At 46.6% G+C, this 23,613-nt stretch overlaps 1 protein-coding gene across 1 annotated transcript; it reads right to left on the reverse strand.

The window, feature by feature from the left end:
* Positions 1 to 9,911: 9,911 nt before the first annotated feature.
* On the reverse strand, positions 9,912 to 22,481 carry BCL2L10 (BCL2 like 10). The gene is given in 3 exon segments (XM_026684072.2): positions 9,912 to 11,151; positions 21,894 to 22,241; positions 22,244 to 22,481. Coding segments are annotated over 3 exon segments (543 nt in total). The 5' UTR covers positions 22,307 to 22,481; the 3' UTR covers positions 9,912 to 11,019.
* Positions 22,482 to 23,613: the final 1,132 nt, after the last annotated feature.

The following is a 23,613-nucleotide window of genomic DNA, read 5'->3' on the forward strand; positions in this document are numbered from 1 at the left end:
TGAATGCAGATGCACAGAAGAAGAACGTTGGTTGGTGTTCATAGGGCCTGGAGACTAAAACGTATGAAGAGCAGTTACAGGAATGAGGTATGGCTAGTCTAGAGCAGTGGTCCCCAACCACCGGGCCCAGGACCGGTACCGGTCCGTGGATCATTTTGTACCAGGCCGCCAGTTTGCTTGGGCGCCGCCATCTTGTTTCGACGGCGCTTGAGAAAGTGCTTCTGGGTGAGCTTGTCGGTCGTCGGTTGTTGGAAAGCGGCGTTTGGGTGCTGAAGGAATCCTCGCGCCTTAGTTTCGTCGAAGGAGGGGGGGCTTCGAACGAAGAGCCGTCCCGATGGCGGTGGAGTCTCGTGTTACTCAGGAGGAGATTAAGAAAGAGCCCGAAAAGCCCAAAAAAGGTACAAAGGAGGAGTTGAAGATGGCGGGGAGAAGCGGGGGACGGCTGGCTGGCCGGTCGCTCGGCTCGCCTTGCCTTGGTCGTGTGTGCTGATGCCGGTACCGGTCCGTGGATCATTTTGTGATGCCGGGACCCAGTATTTGAGGGGTTGTCACAAAGAAGAGGGAGGGTAACCTGTTTTCCAAAGCACCAGAAGGCAGCACAAGAAGCCATGGATGGAAACTAATCAAGGAGAGAAGCAAGGGGAAATTTCCTAATAGTGAGGACAATTAACCAGTGGAAGGATTTGCCTTCAGAAGTTATGGGCGCTCCATTGCTGGAGGATTTTAAGAAGAGACTGTTTGAGCAGGGGGTTGGATTAGACAGCCTCCAAGATCCCTTCCACCTCGATTGCTCGATTATTTTGTATTAAATAGAAAGCACTGGTGATTCACCCCAATGGCCATCTTGTATCCCATAATCACCCAACAGATGCCTCTACGAAGCTCTCAAGGTGGAGACCATAGCAGGGACCTACTGCCCCATCCTACGGCTCTTTCCATTACAAAGGAGAGTGACCAATAGTAGCAAAAGCTCTCAGGCAGACTTAGATCTAACGTAAGCATTATCTCAAATGTATTGCAGTTCGTGGACAGTGTTAGATACGCATTAACCAACGGAGTTTCTCATTTAACAGCATTTTATGTATGGTTAACCATAGCATGCAACCTTCGTTGGCCTTTGACCGCAGTGGATAAACTCAACTCTGAGAGTTGGAAGCACTTCCCTTGCCTGAATAATAAATAAACTATCTCTGTTGTATGGATGCTGTGGAGGAACAGACGGTGAGAGGTACTGTTGCAACCCCAGCCCCCAAGTGCCCAAAATATAATTAGGAACCCTCCTGAGTAAATATGGCTTGACCTCCAAATGAGCATTAAGCAACTGGGAACTTTCCATATGCAACGCGCCAGATGGTTCAAAGCAAGCTTTACTAGTTGGGCTAAACCCGGCTGTCAGAAAGTAGCTTGTGTGTGTTGGATGAAAGTTCCCTCACGATGCAATTTTATGACAGTCTTCTTCTGAAGTAAGCCTTCCTGAATTCAGTGGGTCTGTTTTTTTGATGTAAATGGGTTTGGAATGGCAATCTTAAGTGCTTGTGTAACCTCCCCCCCTGGCTTCTGTTGCTGGCAGAACCAAAGCATACACTATTGTGCATACCCTAGCCACACATGCTCCCTGATCAAAGAAAATATTCATGGAATAATAGAACGAGAGAGAGAGAGAGAGAGAGAGAGAGAGAGAGAGAGAGAGAGAGAGAGAGAGAGAGAGAGAGAGAGAGATAGTTAAACCCACCTCTTTTTCAGCTACTACATGGAGTTTTCATGTAGTAAAACAAGATGGTGTTCTACCGTGAAGCCATTTCAGGCCAGCCTGAGATATTAGTTTTAAAGTTGTAGCAACGTTTCAGCAGAATCTCATCTGCCATCATCAGGCTTCTGTATAGTGTTCGTCTGTGAGTCAGACTTTTACAGTGGTTTCAGATTTAAATTTGGGGCAGCCTATTGCTGTGCCAGAATGGTTTTTTCTTCATCCTGATTGGTTGGGAGTCTTGGTCTGTGTATACATACATACATACATACATACATACATATACATACACATACATACATACACACACATATACATACACATACATACATACATACATATATATATATACTTTCTCTTTAAGAACCTAGTGTGTATTTTAAGAACGTACCAAGCAGAATTTGACTGGAAGTTATGTGTTAAATTGAATGTTATAATTGTAAAGGCATAAATTGAAGTTTAAATAAGAGTTGAATGGACAAAAATTAAAAGATACAAAGGTGTCATACTCCAATCAGTAATTACAGGAGAAAATATTGTTTAATGAGAAAAGAAAATATGAAATTGAAACAGGACAGACAAAATATAATGATTAGAAAGATATTGAAACTTAGAAAAAGATATATATATATATATAATTGAATTTAGAAAGGAATGAAATAATTAAAAGCAAGGTTGAGAAAACTAAGGGAAGGGAAAAATTATTGAGAAAATGTTAAAATAGTAATAAGATATGGAATAGAACACAAAGATGAATATGAAATTGAGTTTGTGTCTGTAGGGAGAAGTGATAACCTGGGACCATGCTATTCTCAAAAAAAGGTATTTTATTTGTATTATGTTTTGTGAAAACCCAAATAAAATTTTTACAAAAAAAAATAAAAATCTGTGGACTTCAACTCACAGAATTCCTTAGCCAGCCAGCCCAACGTGTGAGGGTAGCAGGCTAATTTAGACGACTATGTTGCACACAAAGCTAACTTCCAATGGCTCTGGGACAGTGGTGGCTAACCTTTTTGGGCTCCCGTGCCGAAAATTGCATGTGCACATCCGCAGGGGGCGTGGGAGGCCCAGCGCGCATTGCCTTCTGGGTGCTTGGATGTGACACATGCAATTTTCGGCACGGGAGCCAGGGGTGGGATTCTCCCAGTTTGCACCTATTCACTAGAACCAGTTGTTAACATTCTAAGCAGTTCGGAGAACCGATTGTTAGAAGGAATTACTGGGCTAATCCTGTAAGGAAGGCAGGAAGGAAACATTCTGGTGTTGCTTACAGAAACTGCCTCACCGTTAACCCTTATTACATTCTTGGCAGGACTAGACTTCCTGTCTCAGGAACTTCTCTGGAGGTTTTTTTTCCTCCTTTGCTGGTACTTTGCTTGTGTGAAGTGACCATTCAAAGTTACAATGGCACTAAAAAAATTGACTTATGACCATTTTTCACATTTACGACTGTTGCAGCATCCCCACAGTCATGAGAGGCCAAGCGAGGAGATGCGTGCTTCGATGTGAGTGATATTGAGTTGGCCACACCCAGCCAGTCACATGACCACCAAGCCACACCCACCACCTAAGCCACGCCCACAGAACCAGTTGTTAAAAAATTTGAATCCCACCCGACGGGAGCCCCAAAAGGTTAGCTACCACTGTCCCAGAGCCCTCTCCCACACACACCACACCTCTGTGCATGCTTGTGCGCCTCCTGTGCCTCCCCGGCCCCCTGCACATGCGTGCCAGATAACTGACAATCAGCTGGCAGGCAGGCATGTGCAGTGGGGCTCTTCCGGGCGACCTTTCATGTGCCACTTCTGGCAAACGTGCTCTTGGTTTGCCATCACGGCTCTAGGACAACATGCCATGGCCAACTTGCCCCTGCCAACTCGCTACCAGCGACTTGCTTCAGGAAAACTCCCTGCAGGACAATGCAACACCATTGTCATTTCATTCGATTTATCCAGGGGTGGGATTCAAATTTTTTAACAACCGGTTCTGTGGGCGTGGCTTAGGTAGTGGGCGTGGCTTGGTGGTCATGTGACCGGGTGGACATGGCTTGGTGGTCATGTTATTGGCTGGGCGTGGCCAGCTCAACATCATTCACATGGAGGCATGCATCTCCTCGCCTGGCCTCTCATGGCTGTGGAGATGCTGCAACAGTCGTAAGTGTGAAAAATGGTCACAAGTCACTTTTTTCAGTGCCATTGTAACTTTGAATGGTCACTCCACACAAGCAAAGTACCAGCAAAGGAGGGGGGAAAAAACTCCAGAGATGTTCCAGAGACAGGAAGTCTAGTCCTGCCAAGAATGTAATAAGGGTTAACGGAGAGGCCGTTTCTGTAAGCAACACCAGAATGTTTCCTTCCTGCCTTCCTTACAGGATTAGGCCAGTAATTTCTTCTAACAACCAGTTCTGCGAACTGCTTAGAATGTTAACAACCAGTTCTAGCGAATAGGTGCGAACTGGTAGAATCCCACCCCTGAATTTATCATTGTGGTGACCACGTTTTTGCCGAAATTATTGTAACTTTTCTATTTCTAGATTGATTTTAATTCATTATTCTTGGCCAAGGTTCCCATTGAAATTAATGTAACTTTTGCATTTGTTGAGTTGGCCGCGGAGAGTTGGCCCATTCTTCTTCCAACGCAGGAGAATGCTAGGCAAGGACGACAGATCCATACCAAATGACCTTTTTACTCTTTGGAAATTATGACTGCTTGCTGCCTTCCTAGCATCCATGTTCTGATTGTGGTGACCTGCCCAACAGTACCAGTGGCCGTGATGCCGCTGAGTGCCTCCTGCAAATTTGAAGCTCCTCTTTGAAGCTACCTTTCCACAGAGCAGGCTCCATCTTCAAAAGGTTCTCCTGGGAGGCTAACTATCATGCTAGGCCGTAATTCTGGCATTGGCTTAGCATGTTTGGAAAGCCAAGGCTCATGACTTAGCAGTCACACCAAGTTTGGGGTGTTAAAAAAAAAACCACAACCCAATAAGTAGGACCTAGGAGTCCAGTTGCTGTGTTGAAGAGACGATAGTGCGGATCCTTCTTCGATTAAGGAGGTTTGAGGAGATCAGTCAAAGCACCAAGAGGAATCAAGCCACCAAGCTCAGAAAGCACCAAGGTCCCCACAATTCAGAGATTCCCTAAGTCAGATCCGACGCCTCCAGCAGAATGAAGCTTTGTCCTAGACGCCAGCTGGAATCCTTCAGGACAGCCCTTGGCAGCTGTTGTATTCATTAGAACACTGAACTAATGATCAAGTCTCTACCTTTTTCTGAAGCTCAGATGGATTTTCAACCGTGATTGCATTTCACTAACTGACAGCTGAGAAACAGAAGGACAGGAGAGACACCCCTCTCAGCTGCTAGCTTTGGAGGGCGGAGGGGGGGGGGATGTTAAGGGCTCTTTACTTTCCAAATGTGAATGAGTACAGTGGCTGGGCGAGTTCAAAGTGTCTCAATGCACAAAGCAACAATGGGGCACTGGTGATTATGGGATGCCACACAGGACAGGACAGATCAAATGCTCAGCAGATGGTTGAGTGCTCCTGCGGAGTTTCTTGTTTCACTTTGTCTTTTTGACCTAACCAAACCACACCGTTTAACCGATTCCTTCCACAAAAATGCACTGGCAAGCAACCGTCCTCCAGAGGCTTCAGGAAGTGGATCGTTGAGAACGCAGCAGTCTGGAGTCCTGGAGAAGCAAAAATTTAAGCCTTCTCTTAATCACCTGGAACTCTCACACTGGACGTTGGCTTCCTTTCAGCTAAGAAACGGATGGGAACACAGGCATAGTGGTTTGTAAACCATGGGTTTAGGGCTCAGCCTGGTGCACATCTCAGGTTTAACTATTCATTTGAGGGATAGGCCTGGACTTAGCTGTTGAGAAGCCATTCGATTTCTCAAGCCATTGGTGAAATTGAGGAGCAGGAAGTTTTACAACCAGGAAGTGTTGTACTTTTAACAAATGGGGAAAGAGGAACAATAAGTGTTTACAAGCCCTGCATGAAAGCAAGGCATTCCCAGGGAACTTCCTCTAGTTGTTACTAGGAAAATGCATCAACTATATTGACACAGCATCCTTTGTGATCCCTTGTTAGGCATTATTTATTGAATTAACCCAAGTTAAGTCAGATTCATAGAACATGCTAAGCCATAAACCATGATACCTATTGCAGCTCTTTATAAGCTGGGTTCAAATGATCTGCTCAGCCTAGAACAAGCAACCTGTATTATAGCTTGACATGATATATGAAGGAAGTGATTATTTCTGACTTCAGTGGGTTTGGGAAGATAAAAAAAAACTTTGCCTACGCCCTAAAGATCTTGGTGGAAGCTTGGCATGGCCAAAAACGTTCTCAAGATTTTTTAAAAATGGGAAGGTGTTGAATTATGCCTTCCACCATACCTTCCTATTGGCCATGCCTGCTCAACTAGTGTCCACGTTCCCTATTCTTGATTCCATGTAGAACTCATGGTCTAGTTGAAATCCAGGGGTTGATATTACTAATCAAAGGACCATTTCAAGGACTGGCATGGTTGATTGAATTAAGTCACTAACAATGGTAAAAATATGTTGGTGGCACTTAATCATAATACCCTAGGATGGCAAGAGAAGGTGGGTATTCAGTACAAAACGAATTAACTACGGCTACTCACAGAAGCAACTCTTCCAGATCAGTTGTGGAAATGGGCTTCCAACTTGACCATCTTCCACTGGTGACTTGTAATTGCTACTAATTTTTCACCTTTGAGGCAAGGGAGAAAACCTTTGGTCTGGAGAAGCAGAATTGTAGGATAAGCTCTCTTCAATGAACTTCTTGAGTTTAAAGAGGCAAGCCTACCTGTATCTAACTCCTGGGGCCATTGTTGTCTGACCTTCTCTAATCTTCTCTCCAGGTGTGTGGAACCTCAACTTCCATAATGTTCCAACCATGCTACTATCACAATCAAAGCCCAGGAGAACTAGTGGTCCCTACTTCTGTCCAGGGGTTTCAAATCAAGTATTTATTGGTGGTTTCCTAAAAAATATTCAACAGCTTAGGAACCAAAACAAAGCCTGCCTAATTTTATAGGTTAGAGAACAGGTCCCTCAAAGATTGGACCATCTGGGGCAAAACCAGAACCTCAGACCTTGAATGATCCCAATTTAGATGAGGGGCATGGAGATTAGGGGGCATAGAGACTAAAACAAGCGAAGAATGGTTGCAGGAATTGGATATGTCTAGTGTAGTGAAAAGAAGGGGTGATGTGATAGCAGTGTTCCAACATTTGAGGGGCTGCCACAAAGAAGAGTGGGTCAACTTATTTTTCAAAGCACCTGAAGGCAAAATGAGAAACAAATGGAATCTAATCAAGGAGAAACAACCTAGAACCAAGGAGAAATTTCCTAACAGTGAGAACAATCAACCAGTGGAATATATTGCCTTCAGAAGTTGTGGATGTTCCATCACTGGAGGCTTTTAAGAAGAGACTGTACACAGCCACTTTTCTAGAATGGTGTAGGTCCATGATGGCGAACCTATGGCACGTGTGCCACAGGTGGCACGCAGAGGCTTTTGTGCCGGCACACAAGCTGCAGGCAAACTTACCTCACTGCGCATGCGTGCGCCTCACAGCTGATTTTTGGCTGGTTTGAGGCCTTTTTCGGCCTCCCAGAAGCTTGAGGAAGGCCTTTGGCAGCCTTTGGCAGCCAAAAAATAGGCCCATTTCATCACTTCCTGTAATACTGGAAGTGACGAAACGGGCCTATTTTTCGGCCTGCAAAGGCTGCCAAAGGCCTTCCTCAAGTCTCTTGAGAGGCTGAAAAGGCCTCAAACCAGCCGAAAATCAACTGGGAGGCGCAGTGCAGGTAAGCGGGCAGCATGGTGGGGGAGAACGGGGGATTGCGCGCACATGCGCAGGAGGCGCATTGCCTTCTGGCACATTTTTTGGCACGGGAGCCCAAAAAGGTTAACCACCACTGGTGTAGGCTCTCCTGCTTGAGCAGCAGATTGGACTAAAAGATCTCCAAGGTTCCTTCCAACTCTTATTCAGTTCATTCATCGCTTTGGGGTTTTTTTTGGGGGGGGGGAGGCAATTTTACTGTGGGCCTCCTCCTGGATAAAAGACCACGGCGATGAGAAATGGCTCCATTTCTTGAACCCGAGATGCCCTCCAACTATTTGATCTTCGACACGACCCAAAGTTCATTTCCAGATTTCTTTTAAAGGATGTTTCTAACTTTTTTTTTTTAAAAATCAATCCAATGAGAAATTGGGTTCCTGCCAAGCAATGTGCTAACCTTCAGCCTGATCTTTATTTCCAAGAAACCGTCTCAGGCTCCTCCTTGTTACCCTCCAGGCCTTTTTAGGAAATAAAAAGGAAATAAAATATAGCTGTAATCAAGGGCTCTGTTTGAAAGAAAACAAAACAATTTGGTATTTTCTTGGGCAACTCGCAAGGATAGCAGAGGATTCAATGTCTATGAATTGGTCTCCTTGATCCAAGGTTGTCCCAAAGACTGTTTTTTTTTCCCCAAAAGGCAACTGGACTTTGTTTTTCCTTGAAGATGTTTCACTCCTCACCCAAGAAGCTTCTTTAGTCCTTCAGGATTCAACGTCCTACTTTGCTTTCTGCTACCCGAAAGCTGAGCTGGCCGGGCCCGCCATGAAAGCCACAATATGAAAGCCATAATATTGCAACGGCGCTCACAAACTAGCTTCCAAAATCCCCCTCTCCCATTGGACACCTCTACTACAAAAACCAGCTGTCGTCTGTCCTACCCATGAATCTACCGCCCATCCCAACATAATGCTCCCATTCTAACACAACAGAAATTATGCCGGGGGGGAAGGGTGTGGAGTTCCTTATTCCTGTTCTATCTAGGTTTACAATGGGAGTTGGCTGTTCAGAAATAATCACAAGGTCATGCTAGATTAAACACAGGAACTCTCTAAAGTGGGTGTGTTGATACAGGCTACAATCCTGAAAGATGAGGTCCAAAGCAGAAAACTTTACTTGAACATGGGGTGGCTTTCACCTTTAAGAGAGAAACTCTCCTATCACATCTACAGACAGACGACTCTAGATCTGTAATATCAGAGCTGCCCTGCAACCTTCACTCATCTTAAGAGGTATATGTGTGCTTAGATAGTAGATAGAATGATAGATAGAATGATAGAATGATAGTAGACAAAGATATAGAGATATAGATAGAAGAGATAGATGGATGATGGATGGATGGATGGATGGATGGATTGGTAGGTAGGTAGGTTGATAGACAGAAAGATATGATAGATAGATAGATAGATGATAGATAGATAGATAGATAGATAGATAGATAGATAGATAGATAGATAGATAGATAGATACGATAGATACGATAGATTCATCAACAGACTGCTTTCAGGTTGCCAAATAACATTCAACTTGCATTTCTTTCACTATAAACAGTAAAAAAAAAACACCAACCAACCCTGGGACTTCACAGAGGGATAAAAATAGAAAACGAAAGTGCTCAAAGGTTCTTGGCTCCTTTAATTGCTTCCTTATTCACTTTTGACTGTACTCTCTGTAGACATTGAGTCAATACAAAATTAGATATATCTTGACTTTCGCAGTTGTGTATAACCTGTATAGCTAATGCAGACACAAAACACCGGACCTGCTGCTTTTAGTTTTGGTTTAAAGAGATGGTGCCTGCACATGTTCACCTCTTCTCCCAAGCTAAGGTATATACCAAAAGACATCCAAATGTCAATCTTCAATTCATGGCCTCTCAATACAAATTACGCCCCTGGCCAAACCTGCACTTGATTCACTAAGATAGGCCGAACTTCCGCCTCTCCATCTCTGAAAATGTTTGGGGAGTTGTGTTCATCACAACGTACCACAGCCGCACAGCTGTACAATAGATTCCCAAACTACCTTGTGAGACAGAAAGTACATTGTGACATAAGCATATGTGAAACGTTTGCAGGAATTCTTTCATTTGCAAAGATGGCGTCCAGCCTCCTGCTCGCTGGAACATGGAAGCGATAGCATTTATCTCCCCTCAAGCAGAGGAAAAAAGCATTAAAAATGAACAAAAAACAAGAGCAGCTTTTTCCTGAAGGCACATTCGGCATGTTGGGTCTTTGAGAGAGAGAGGGGGAAAAAAAAGAATTCCACATAAAGTCTGCTCGTGAACTTGTTTAAAATAAAAATATTCAGTTGTTTATTCACATATTAAAACTGTACAAGCTAAAGGAAAGGACACAAAAACACTTCCCAAGACTATTTTGTACAATACACATTATATCAATTACCAAAACTAGAACTGTTAAACAAGTTATAAGACAGGTACAGCGAAGAAAGCAACTGGAGAGCTTTTCTTTTAAAAAAATGGAATTTAACAAAAATAGATGTTAACCAGCTACCAGTATTATACAATGATAAATACTTCAAAAATATATTAAGTTATATGAAGTTTCTGAATTTGACAGGAAATCCACAGAAATCCCAGCCTTCAATGGACTTCCAAATATACCAATTTTAAAAAGGTTTTTCTTCTTTTTAATAGTTAAACAACTTCAGTTAAGAACTGGTTCTGCAGCTTCTACTGTTTTGGTATCAACATTCTTGACACAGATTTGTAGTGTAACTTAAGAGTTATGTCATTATAACAAAAACACGTAAGCTATAATGCTCTGTGCAACATGGAACTTGCGAGTTTTAGGTTATTGAGCGGCCTTGGTATGGTTTGCATTGCACCCCAAGAAGAATAAGCTCTTCATTCTTATTAATACTGGCTCACATTTCACAAGGCAATGATCCCGCCTGGCCCACCCCTTCCCCTCCCTTCCCCTCCCCTCCCCACCATACACACGCACACAAAGAAGAAAAACAAACACATCTTCCACTTGGTTCCATCACAAGCCCACCATGAACAAGTAGCAATAACACTCAGCACTCTCACGGTTCCCGGAACAACTGGTGACGGTCGGCCCTGACGCCAAGATCCAGAAGATGCCCAAGTTCTTAGGATGAGCGCAAAGAGGCATTCACCGACCCTCTGGTTGTGCCTGGTGGAGGGGGGAGGTGATGTGCTCAACTAATTTTTGCCCCAACTCTAGTTAAAAATATATATATTTATATATAGGCTTCTATCTTCGACGGTCGTAGAAATATAGAATGGACGTTTCGCTGGGACGTTAGCGGTTGTAAGAAAGGAGCGTGCCCACCCATCCCATCTCCCTGCAGTCTAAGTCCGCGGATGTGTGTGTGTGTGTGTGTGAGTGTGTGTGTGTGTGTGTTCTTATCGCACCACCAAGAGAAAAGCCAATCCTGCTAGGCCGAATCCTGCTGCCGCCATAATTGCATTGCTGATAGTGCTGTTCTGGTCAGCTGCATCCGAGCCGTGCTTATTGAAGAAGTGGTAGAAGCCATCCTAGAAGAGAGAAGAGACAGCAGACAACTTTGTGAGTCGGGTTCACCTGATGTTCGACCTCCGTCAGCTTCAAGAGCTTCTGGGCGTTTCAGATCGTTTTGCGGATACCCACAATTTGTAACCCCATCAAACGTTCTGGACTTCGGCGCCCAGAACTCCATCCCACCATGCATAGGGATAGGGTGAGGGTGGATGCAGGGATGGGATCCTACCGGTTCGGTCTGGTTGTATAGAACCGGTAGCTCCGAAGTGCAGCTGACACTGAACTGGTTCGCTGGGACGAGGTTTTGGTCTGCTATTTGGCCTGCTCACCCGGGCCTTAGGCTGTTCTTTAGTGGCTGCGTTTTTATCCTCAGCTGCTTTCGTCAGCTGGAGAAGGTAAATGCTTGCTGGAGCCGGTAGCGCGCACACCATGCAGCGTCTGATGCGCGTGTGTGCTCTCTCCAAACCGGTTGCTATGCCGCCGGATCCCACCCCTAGGTGAATGGGTAAAGCCAACTGATAGTTGGAACTACCAGTTCACTAGAACCAGTCCAAACCAGCAGGAGCCAACCACTGCCACCATGATAGCTAAGTATGGTGTGCTGTCCAGACAGTTTAGAGTTAATGGGATTTGGGGTAGTTACTTAGGAATTGTGAGCTGTCCCCTTAAGGGAATGCATCATGGTAAATGTAGTTAAAGGTATCCTGGGAAATGTAGTCCATGTCACGTGACCACATCTGTAAACCTGATTGGTCACTATATTGACCCTTGTTGGGTTGGGGGAGGCTCCCTTACTCTTGCCTGTAACCACCATACTATACCATGCTTCAATCGTCATGGGGTTGAGACCTTTTTACCTTTCTACACTAGAAGACGGATATGCAAAGGATTGGACATTCAGAAGAACTTCATCACAAATGTGAGTTATGAGGATTCCTGAGGTATCAATAAAAAAGACTTTGTTATGGATGTTTTGTGGAGTTACTCTGTCTGCTTTATACCATCCAGAGAATAATATGCAGAACATATGGTGAGAGTTGGTCCAATGGTCATGGTTGAGACCCCAGGTGAGAAAATGCAGATTAGTCTTCATATTGGTACAAAAGAGACTTCTAGTGGGAAATGACGTACAATGAGATATGCCAGTCTTAAATTAGAAAGGAAATGAAGAGCTGCCCAAGTGAGCCGACAAATAAAGGACTGTAGATTTGGAACCAACATGGCTAAAGGTATTAGAGGTGCTTCCAAGGTCAGCTCTTTGCTATCTCAATACATTTCCAAACCAAGTGCAAGAAAGAGATCGGGAGCCCACTGAAGTAGCTGAATATGAAGAAGCATTTTTTAAAAAAATCTTTTTGACCAAGAAAACAGGGACAGACTTTGCCAACAGGGGTTGATGGCTGTACCATCAACTACAGGAGAAAGAAAACACACACACACACACACACAAAGGATTGCACTATTGTGCTCGCATTAAGAACACTGCTGCCCAAACCGCACTCAGGAAGACGGTATTCCATTCCCACAAAACCGAGCATCATTGTTAGGTGTGAGTGTGTGTGTGTGTGTGTGTGTATGCTTGCGCCATTCCTTAGCCTGTTTGGGTGCCAGAAACGAACCAGCAGCTGCAGGGGGCTGCCTCTTTATTGAGAATAATCAAGAATGACAAGGGATACGAGTCCAGATGGCCGTGTTTGAACTCCTATCTGACAGATGTCTATGCAAATCGGTCCTACCCTTAATTTTTTTCGGAACTTTGTTCTCTACCACTTTAATTTGGGCAAACAGGGGAGAGACGGGAAGCCTGGGTGTCAGCTGATGCATTCTGCCAGCAGCGGCCACTCGGATCATTAGCATTCAGGTGGGCAGTTTCCAGGCGTTGCCAACTCACCCTCTTTTGAGCTGGGAGAACCCAAAATGCCCAGAGTCGCCCATTCAGAACTACTGGGGCAAAGGTGCCCGAGGAATTCCGGAAGCAAATAAAATAAAATAAATAGGCAATGCCCCCAAACTAAAAAAGTAGAGAATGGAATAAATATTTTTCCCTCTTCTCTTTAAAAAAAAAAAAAGAGGGTGGGTGGGAGGGGAATCCCAAACCCCATCTTGCCATTACATAGCTGTCACTTGGGCTTCTGCTAAAATGGAAGCGTTAATGGAAGAGCGGTGAAAACAGTAGAGAGGGCTGCAGCGGGGAACGGAAATGGAGGCCCTAAAAGAAATTAAGCGAGACAGAATGTCTATTTCCATCAGTTTCACTTAATGATCTGTCTTTGCAGGGATTCATTAAGGCCAAAAGGCTTGCAGAGTTTTGACCCAATATTTGGGAAACAAGCTCTGGATGGAAAAAGGGCTCGTAGACACACCCACTCTCACCTACACGTGTGTGTGTGTGCACGGTCCTTAACTTATAACAATTGAGCCCAACATTTCTGCTAAGCGAGACAGTTGTTATGTTGAGTTTTGCTCTATTTTGTGGCCTTTCTCGACACAGCTGCCCAGTGAATCACTGCAATGGCTAAGCTAGTCAAACTGGTGGTTAAGTTAATCAAGAGGCCACTGGACTTTATGGTTTTTCTTTGAAGGCAGTTTTGCTTCTCATCCAAGAAGCTTCTTCAGTTGCGACCTAAATAAATTCTCCACCATTCAATCAGAGCTGAAGAAGCTTCTTGGATGAGAAGCGAAATGTCTTCAAAGATAAACCAGAAAGTCCAGTTGACTCTGGGGGGGGGGGGGGAAGCATCTTTGGGAAATCATGAACCTGGATGACTTGAGAATCTCCACAGATATTTAAGTGAATCTGGTTTCCCAATTGACTTTGGTTGTCTGAAGGTCGCAAGAGGGGAAATCACAAAATCCTAGAACTCTGCAACCGTCATAAAGGTGAAGCCGTTGCCAAGTGTCCAAATTCTGATCGCGTGACCATGGGGATGCTGGAACAGTTGTGTAAAAAATGGTTATCTCTTTTTTCGGAGCCGTTGTAACTTTGGTCACTAAATGAACTGCTCTAAATTGAGGACAATCTGGATTTGGACTTGTATTACCATCTACTCCTTCCAGATCTCAACATCAAGGAGACCACTACTTATTCGAGGAAGCTTTCTCCAACTCAACACTGCTCAAAGCCACAGAGAGGACTACAATTCCCAGAATTCCTAGTCTCAGGATCTACCTTCCGGCAGGCCCAAAGATGGGGAAGGTGGATCTAAGACAAAGGTGTCCAATCTGAAGCCCAGGGATGCAAAGTGGCCCCCAGAAACCTGCCAAACTTATCACCAAATAGTTATTTTCCATGTTGCAGGAGATGAAAAGTTAATCATGTTCCACAGAATGGTGGAGCATTTTGTTTAATCCACAGCCCACACAACTCTTGGGAAGATTAGAACATAACAAAGAGAAAGATTCTTGTAAATCAGGGGTGTCCAACCTTGGCAACTTTAAGACTTGTGGATTTCAACTCCCAGAATTCCTCAGCCAGCTGGCTGAGGAATTCTGGGAGTTGAAGTCCACAAGTCTTAAAGTTGCCAAGGTTGGACACCCCTGTTGTAAATCATCTAACTCTAGTGCAAAAATCCACCATTGTAGCAACCTCAGAAGATAGTCATCCATCCTCCCTTCAACCTTCAGCAGCGAAGGAGATTCACCGTCTCCAAGATAGCCTGGTTCATTCATGAACCTTTCCCCCTATTATGATGTTCTCCTGTGTCCCATCAAAACTTCCTTGCGATTTAAACTCCTTCTTTCCCACTTGCCTTCTGGAATGGTCTCCAAAGCAGATTCAGCATCTCCAAAATAGTCTGGGTCATTCATGAACCTTTTGCTCTATTGGGATGTTCTCTTTTGTTCAACCCAAACTTACTTCCTTGTCATTAAAACTCCCTTGTTTTCCAACCTGTCTTCTGGAATATCTGCCTCATCTTCTAAATCGGGGTGTCCGATCTTGGCAACTTTAAGACACGTGGACTAACTCCCAGAATTCCCCAGCCAGCATTGGGAGTTGAAGTCCACAAGTCTTACAGTTGCCGTGGTTGGACACTCCTGTTCTAGACAGTCATCCTTCTCATCTCTAAAACCAAGCGAGCTTTCCTTCACCAAGCTAAATAAACATCTCCCACACCTTCAACCTTTCCTTTCAAGTTGTCCCCTTCCAAGCTCCTGATCCCATGGATTACTTTCCTCTCTCAACCTGGATAACGATGTCCACCTTCACGTAAGGCACGAAACAGGAAACCCACACAATCTTCTCTACAAGCCAGTATCACAAATTGTTGTTTGTTCTCCTTGCCCCCAATATGTTTCCCCTTTTTTGGAATGGAGGTGTCAGATTTCTACAACAGACTCCCTACTATCAACTCCTGGGAAAAGCAGCCCCCTTAAAAGTGCCTGGCAGAATTCAAACACCCTGGAGAAGTTAAACCTCTTGAAAATAATGTATTGCGGGTTTCCTTGCAGTAAAGCTCTTAACTACACCACATGCCCCCATCCCATGCAGAAGTCACACGAGGGAAATGTCTCAGCCTTGGGGGGGGGGTGGGGGAGACAAAAACACTGGGCTTCCAGACACCTCTAGCCAGATATGATGATTGACACTCAAGTTCACACACACGTTCTCATCCTCAAATGGTGTAGGTGGGAAAAATCTTACGGCCACCAGACTTATGGCTTGCCTCACAAGACGATCTTTGGGCCTACCTGGGAACAGTTTCTGATTTCACCTTTCATGGGTTGGGGGGGGAGAAATGCACTTTTGTCCAGTTTAAACCTTTGATGCAGCCTGTGGGCACCAGTTAAATGCAGAATATGATCGCAAAGGTCCGAGGGGAAGGGAGGGAGAAGATAGAAAACTGCCTCCAAGAGAAGAAGAAGAGGTGGCTTTGAATAGGCTTACTTTCTCCCTCCTGCCCCCGTTTGAAAACCGAGAACTGAATGAAGGTTTCTATGTATTCTTTCCCCGTAGTCCTGTGTGAGAAATAGTTGCTTTGAAGTTGATTATTCACATTCCTGGCAAAGGTTTACACCCGCACCCATTCAACAATGGCTGGGGTTGGATTTTGCAGAGCTACAAGAAATCCTACACTGGGGAGTAGCGGGGAAGAGAACGAGCTGGTAATATACACACAGAGGGGAATTTCTATAACCTTCAGCTGGGCCAGATGCAAGGGAGGAAAAAAAGGAGTTATCCTTTCGTTGCTGCTGACCTAAAAAATTAGCCAAGGACACGTTTCTTCTGCTATTGGCGATAACTTTCTTGTCTTGAGTTGACCTGCAGGTGTGTTCCGAGTACAACTCACAACTTCCCTAGCCGGCCTAGCCCAACAGGTTGGGATGGGCTGATCCACATCTTAAAAAAATAAAATAAAATAAATACAAGGGCTGTTTTGCTGGCAGCTAGCTCTCCAGCAACCTGGTTACTGAGTATCTCCAGTGGTTCCTAACAAACACTGCAACAATCTCCTTATCGAGGAAGGATACAGAAATGGGCTAGACTTCACAAGCTATCTGGCAAGGGGCTGGAAAGGTGCCAAGTACTTAAGAATGCAAAAAATTCACTCTAGTTCTGATTGTATCAGAGACAAAACAAAGGCTTTTGTTTTGCGGTAGTCTATTTCAAGTAGGTGGATGGGAAAGTCCAATTAAAGTCTGCAAGAACGACCCGGTTCCTGGAAGTGCTTTCGAGTTCCTAAGAGGCTTTCTCGAAACAGCCCGTGCCTGAATCTCAGGAACTGGGTGGGTTCTAAGCCTGCCATTAAGGCACCACCATCATAAGGTTGGGGTTGTGGACCATGTGAAGTGAGCCACTCCGCTGGCCAGCAATATTGTAGACCAGGGGCCTTCAAACTTGACAGCTTGAAGACTTGTGGACTTCAACTCCCAGAATTCCTCCTCCGGTCATGTTAGCTCAGGAATTTATCTGGGAGTTGAAGTCCATAAGTCTTAAACTTGCCAAGTTTGAAGAACCTTGCTATAGACTATGCTAAGGCTGAATCGTGGCTCGGTCAATGAGCCACGGCGTGTGAAGCTAACCGATGGAAAGAACATTATTATAGGCTGTGGAAACTCAAGTTCAGAAGGGTTTCTGCACTGTAGTTCTTGGACCGGTTTTGACCGAGAGATTTGGCAATACAAGTACCGAATCTTTAAGGAACAAGGCAAAAAATTTCACTGGGTAAGTCATGAGAACCTACCAGAACTGCCAGCTATTCCCGTTTGCCTCAGTTTACAATGAATAATGTATTCTAAACCTTACAGATGATGTGAAGACACCGCCTTGGTTGAACTTGACAGGTTCTGCAAGGTTCACGGGAAGTTCATGAGAAAATTTCTGGCCAGCAGAAACTCAAGTCAAACTCTGCTGCATTACACTGAAGGAACTATAGACTCCCAGGTTAGCCAGTCACAATCTTCAGTGAAGCAGAACTGGTATGAAACTCCAGCCTCCTGTTCCTCATTAGCTGGGACTCAAAAATATTTTCTCCTCTGAGCCTGGACTTCATGTATAGTTACAACCAGTAGCCATAGACAGCCTTCTCGATGCACTTGGCCAACTCCTTTCCAAACCATGTAATGTTAATGGCCAGTGCACCACAGTCCTATGTCTGAAATGGAAAGTCCGCCACTCTGCAGAGGTCAATGGATTTCCACCACATGAAAGGAGCACCCAAGTAGACATTAGCTCATGGGAGGTGGAGCTCAATGATGCTACATGTTGACTTGGAAGTACCCAACTTCTTCTTTCATCTCCAAGGCAAGCACCATCATGTGGCTATCTTGGAAACTTTGGATCAATCAATCAGCCTAGTCTATTTCAGAGAATTGTTTCATAATAAAACAGAAGCCACCCATTTATGTCTCCATCTCTGTCTATAAAGAAGAATATCTATGGACTATCTATAAAGAAGAATATTTGTAGGATTGAAATGATTGCAGTTGTGTTTCCAATATAGTCTGTTTTTGGAGGGGGTCCTTGGTGCTCTCTGAGTTTGGTGGTTTTCTTGCAGACTTCTGATGACCCAATTAGGTAACATCATCAGCGCTAGAAGGGTTAGCACAAACTAACCCATTCCCTTCTAGCGCTGACGATGTTACCTAATTGGGTCATCAAAAGTCTGCAAGAAAACCACCAAACTTAAAGAGCACCAAGGACCCCAGAGTCATTGTCCTCCTCCCCCTCCCCCTTTCCTTTCTCCTCCCTTCCGCAAACCCCACTCCCTTCTAGCCCTGATGATATTACCTAGTTGGGTAATGAAACGTCTGCAAGGAAACAACCAAATTCAGAGAGCACCAAGGACCCCTCCAAAAATAGACTATTGGAAACACAACTTCAATCCCAAGGCTTTGGATTGAACCCTCTTCTTTACTTAAGAAGTAAAGATACATCTGTATCTTAAGAGGATACAAACACAACCATCCTTTTTGATCCAGCCACATTTTTTTTCTACGTAGCATCGTTTCTACTACTCCCTTCTTGTCCTCCATTTTTACTGCATTTTGGTAAGGATCCGCTCTTGGCCCTCTCTCTGAAATCTGAGCTAGTCCAGAAGATGGACCAGACCACCCTGGAAGGCTCCCTGGATGTTTCCCTGTTCCCAAAATTTTGGCTTGAGAAAAATATCTGCAAGTCTTAAGGAAGGCTTTCTTCTGCATAAACAAAAAAGAACAACCAAGCTTTCATTCCTCCAACATTCAGGGCAAAAAAAATCAACAACACCAAACTATATTTCTATCAGTACCATTAGAGAAAGAATCCACTTGCCTAGAACTCAAGACTTCCAGATGCCATCTAGGCTAGCTTAATTTAAAAAAAAAAAAAAAAGGCCAATCAAACGAGAGACCTGCAAATTCTACGTAAAGGATCTAAGCTGCATTTTCCTGTCTCCTGGTTCAAGGAGAATTCTTTCCAACAGTGTGTCGGTTATATATGAGCCTGTCTTGCAGCGAAGGAAAGCAACTCTTTGGTTCAGTGGTCAGGTCTAGGACAGCTACTACAATCATCTGATGCAGAAACGCACTCACACCCCCAGTTGCCATGGTGCGTTGTACCAAACTCTGGGATTATACCCACCTTCCTCCTATTTAACTGGGCACTGGCTTCCAATTCACACATTGTGCTAAAAGTCATCAAACGACTTCTGCAGTTTTGCCGTAACATATGTGCATCTCCTGCCAGGGGGCTTGCAAACCATCGTTTCACAGTTTAACATGCTCAATTTTTTATTTTGCAAACCATGGTTAATCCCGACAAGTAGTCCTCAATTTACCACCGAGCCCCAAATATATGTTATTGCTCAGTCAGTTTTGTGCCCCTTTTCTTTCCAACGAAGGTGCAATGAAGGGTGGCTCAGCCCATCTCATTGTACACATGTTGTACTCTGACAATAAAGGTAATAATAATAAGAGAATCGCTGCCCTTGTTAAATTAGTTCACAGGGTTGTTAATCTGGTCTCTGCCTCGATTTTGCTGGTCAGGTGGTTTCCAAGGGGAATTCTGGGACACTGCAAACTGTCATAAAAGTGAAGACAGTTGGTCAAGGCATCCAAATGCAAATGACATGGCCACAGGGAGGCCAGTAAGTGTGGAAAAATGGTCGTAAGTCATTTTTTTCGGTGGCCGTTTGTAACTTTAAACAGTCGCTAAATGGAACAGTTGTTAAATCCAGGACTACCTGTGCTTGATTCATAAGATCTCAAGGTTTCTAGTGTGAAGAATATCATCTGTTTTTTCCCCCCCAGTCAGGCTGGACTAGCATAAAACTAAACAGATGTCTCATTACCAGGCTGTGAACTGAAATTCACAGGAAGCCTACCTATTCCTCTTGTTAAGTAAATATTTTGAAATGCTGGACAAAGTATACGTCTGTTGGCAAGCAATCTAGACTTGGAAGAATCTGTCCAGGTGTGGCCTCTACCTGGCCAGAACTGAGAAGCATCCTGCATTTATCCCAATTTTCAGAGAAAAGAGTTCACAAGGCCCTGTCCTTCTGGGGTAAAAAAAAAAAAAGCAACAAGGGGAGGCAAGGTTCACATGTTTGCATTAAGCCAGGTTTTCTTAACTCCGATCTAACCAGGTTCTGGCAGGCTGGTTTCCCACACAGCACATTAGACCGAGAGCTGCAGTGAAGACCACAATAGCTGGAATGCACTGAAGCCAGATGCAAAGGAATCACATGACTTACACAATACGGCGGGGGAGGGGGAAGCCACACCAGAGAGTAGCGTAAAATTGTGCTTACGGTATGCTGGGGGGCGCAGGGGGTTCCTTAAAGATGAAGGAACCCCCCTTCAAGAGAAAAAGGCAAAGAAACCTTAAGCTAATTCTACATCCTAGGCAGATTTGGGTGGCCTTTGGAGGAAGAGCTTTAGAAATTGGTTAATTGGGGGGGCACCTGAGCGAAAGGGGGGGCAACTCTGCGGACTTTTTCAGGGCCCCTTTCTTTAGAAGCCCCTTCCCCACTTTTGCAGGTTTCCTTGGCACAGGCTGCTTCAAGAGCAGGCGGGGTGGGGGTCTGGAAGCTCCATCAGCTGCCAGCCTGCGGGGCACAGCTCGTCCCAGAAAGCAGCCCCTCCCCACCCCAGCCCCCAACCTGAAGGCAAAAGCTCACTTTTGCAGCGTACTATGTGCGCTGCATCAATAATACGGGCTCAAAGAGGCGGCCCCGCAGCAAAAAAAGCAAGGGAGGAAAAGGGAGAGAGAGAGAGAGAAGCTCTACTGGAGGGAAGGAAGGAGGGAAGGAAGGAAGGAGAGAGAAGGAGAGAGAGAGAGAGAGAGAGAGAGAGAGAGAGAGAGAGAGAGAGAGAGAGAGAGAGAAGCTCTACTGGAGGGAAGGAAGGAGAGAGAGAGAGAGAAGCTCTACCGGAGGGAAGGAAGGAAGGAGGAGAGAGAGAGAAGCTCTACTGGAGGGAAGGAAGGAGGGAAGGGAGGAAGAGAGAGAGAGAGAGAGAGAGAGAGAGAGAGAGAGAGAGAGAGAAGCTCTACTGGAGGGAAGGAAGGAGGGAAGGAAGGAGAGAGAAAGAGAGAGAGGGAGGAGGGGAGGCCGATCCCAGATTCCAAGAAAAGCGCTTTCTAAGGCAACTTCTCACGGTTTGTCCGCGGTTGCTTCCCTTATATGGGTAAAAGACATTCCGCCGGGCCTCTCCGCTGCCCCCAGCCGTCAGCCGACCCTCCCACCCGCTCCCCCTTCTTCCTCGCCCGCCCCGCTTCTTCCTCTGCAATTCTGCCGCCTCCTTCGGGCTCCGCATCGGGGCTTGGAGAGGGGGGCGTGAGAGAAGGAAGAGGAGGGGGGTCTGGCGAGGAAAGCGGGGGGACCCGCCAGCTCAGCACAGCGCCTGGGGGAGGGTGCGGGGCCTGGACGCGGGGGGGCGTTGGAGAGAAGCCTCGGCGTCCAGGCGCCCAAGCGCGCATCTTTAAAAAGCAGCCGGCGAAAAGCCTCTGCGCCAAGGTCAAGCGCCGCGGCCTCGGGGACGGATGCAGGAGGAGGAAGGAAAGAAGGGCCGGCGGGGGTGGGAGGGAGAGAGGGGAAAAAAGGGCATCGGGGCCCGGCCAGAGGATCCCGGGGGGTCCCCCCACCGCCAGCGCAGGCTCCAAAAGCAGCCCGGGAAGCGGGGCTGCAAGGCGGCTTGAGGGGCGGGGGTTGCAGAAGCGGGGAGACCGCAGGAGCCGCAGCCCCCTTCCGCCGAGCCGGGCGGGGGAGAGGAGACGGGAGGGAGCCGGGCTGGCAGGCAAGGCTCGGCCGGGAAAGGGGGGGCGCCGAGGGGCCGCGCTTACCCAGCCGCCGTGCGCCTCCAGCCAGTCCCGCCGTTCCTCGGCCAGGTAGGCGGCCAGCGCCTCGACCAGCGCGCCGCTGTGATCCGGGCCGCCCCGCTCGGCCAACGCCGCCGCCAGGTTGCCGGCGAACACGACCAGCGCCACCACCCGGCCCCAGTTCAGGCCGCCTTCGGCTTCCATCTGCGTGGCCACCCGGCCCAGCAAAACCACCGCCGCTTCGCCGGGCTCGGGCAAAGCGGCGGCGCTGCAGGCGTTGCGGAAGAAGAGGCGCTCGCGGCTCTCCAGCTCGTCGGCCACCCGGCGCAGCGTCTCGGCCGTGCGGCTCGGCGGAGGCAGCGGCGCCGCGCCCCCAGCCGGTGCTGCACGTAGTCGCCCAGCAGCTGCGCCGTCTCTTCGCGGAGCGCGCCCGGCATGGTTCGCCTCGCTCTCCCTGGGCCGGCTCCGGGGCTGGCGGCGGCGGCGGCGGCGGCTGCGCTTCGGGGCGGGCGGAGGAAGAGGAGGCGGCGGCGGCGGCGGCGGCGGCGATCCAACAAGGCCCAGTACCGGCGCCTGCCGCTGCCTAAGAAGCCGCCTCCGCCCCCGTTTGCCCACGTGTCGGCCCGGCTTCGGCGGCTCCGCCTCTTCTCGCCGGAGGAGGGGGAAGGGCTGGGGGAAAGGGGAGGGGGGAGGACGCGACTGTTGGAAGGGCCGCCCCGGAAAACTGGGGGGAGGAAGAAATGGGGGAGCAACCCACGCGCTTGTCTGCGTTCTCACGCGCGTTTTGCAGCTGGGTTGCGCTGCGGGTTTTGTTTTTTTTCTCTCTGTCTCCTCCAAGCCAGATTTTCTTTCTATTATTTTTTTTTTTTTGCTGGGGGTTGGTAGTGAGATCCCTGTCTTATTTTTTTATTTTATTTTATGTAATATTTTTTATGGGCACTTTGCAACCAAAGACAAATTCCTTGTGGCTCCAATCACACTTGGCCAATAAAGATTTCTATTTTTTTTTTGTTTTTTAAAAAATGTAATGCCATCTAAGTTTTTTCCACCCTATGGGGAAAAAAAAAGAACATATGCATGATAAGAGTTGCGTCTTGAATGGGTTGCCTAGGCATGGGAAGGGTACGTATTAAACCTGGGTTTTTTTAGGGTGGGTTTTTATTGTCAGGGTGGGTTGGAGTTTTGGACTGGAAACTCTGCTCTGCATCAGTTGCGGCATTTGGGCTGGGTGGAAAGGAGGGGTTGCAGCCCGCAAAAGCGGTGGGAGGAAGCGGATTGGGAGTAGAAGGAAACCGTGAGCTGCAAATCCACATTTGGGGGGGTTCTTGGTGCAGTCAGAAGTCAGGGAATCGGGGAAACCCCGGGGCTGTTACAGCTGCGTTCCTGAGCCATCCGGACACACAGCCTTGGTAAATTGGCTTGAATGGACTGCAGGAGGATGGGTTTTTGCATGAGGAGGAGCCTGTCAGGGGTGAGTTTATCACAAAAACCCGTCGAGGTTTCTTCTTATGGGTCATCTGCTCAGGGATCCTTCTCCACCCGAAATAAGCAGTGAAGGAGACTTCACAGCTTCATGTGGCAGGCTGTTCCACTGGCCCTTAGCTGAAATAATCACGGATTTCTTCCCGAGTCCCTACTAGCCTGCATTTGATCAAGAGTTTCCTGCTTATTCCATCTAAGCCTACTTCTTGGGTTTATCCATCAGTTCTGGGCCAACTGAGAAGATCCACTCATATGTACAATA

The sequence above is a fragment of the Notechis scutatus genome, chromosome 11, assembly GCF_049901735.1.
Source record: "Notechis scutatus isolate UNSWTSFEM ecotype Mainland chromosome 11, rNotScu1.2, whole genome shotgun sequence".
In the NCBI taxonomy this organism is placed as follows: domain Eukaryota; kingdom Metazoa; phylum Chordata; class Lepidosauria; order Squamata; family Elapidae; genus Notechis; species Notechis scutatus.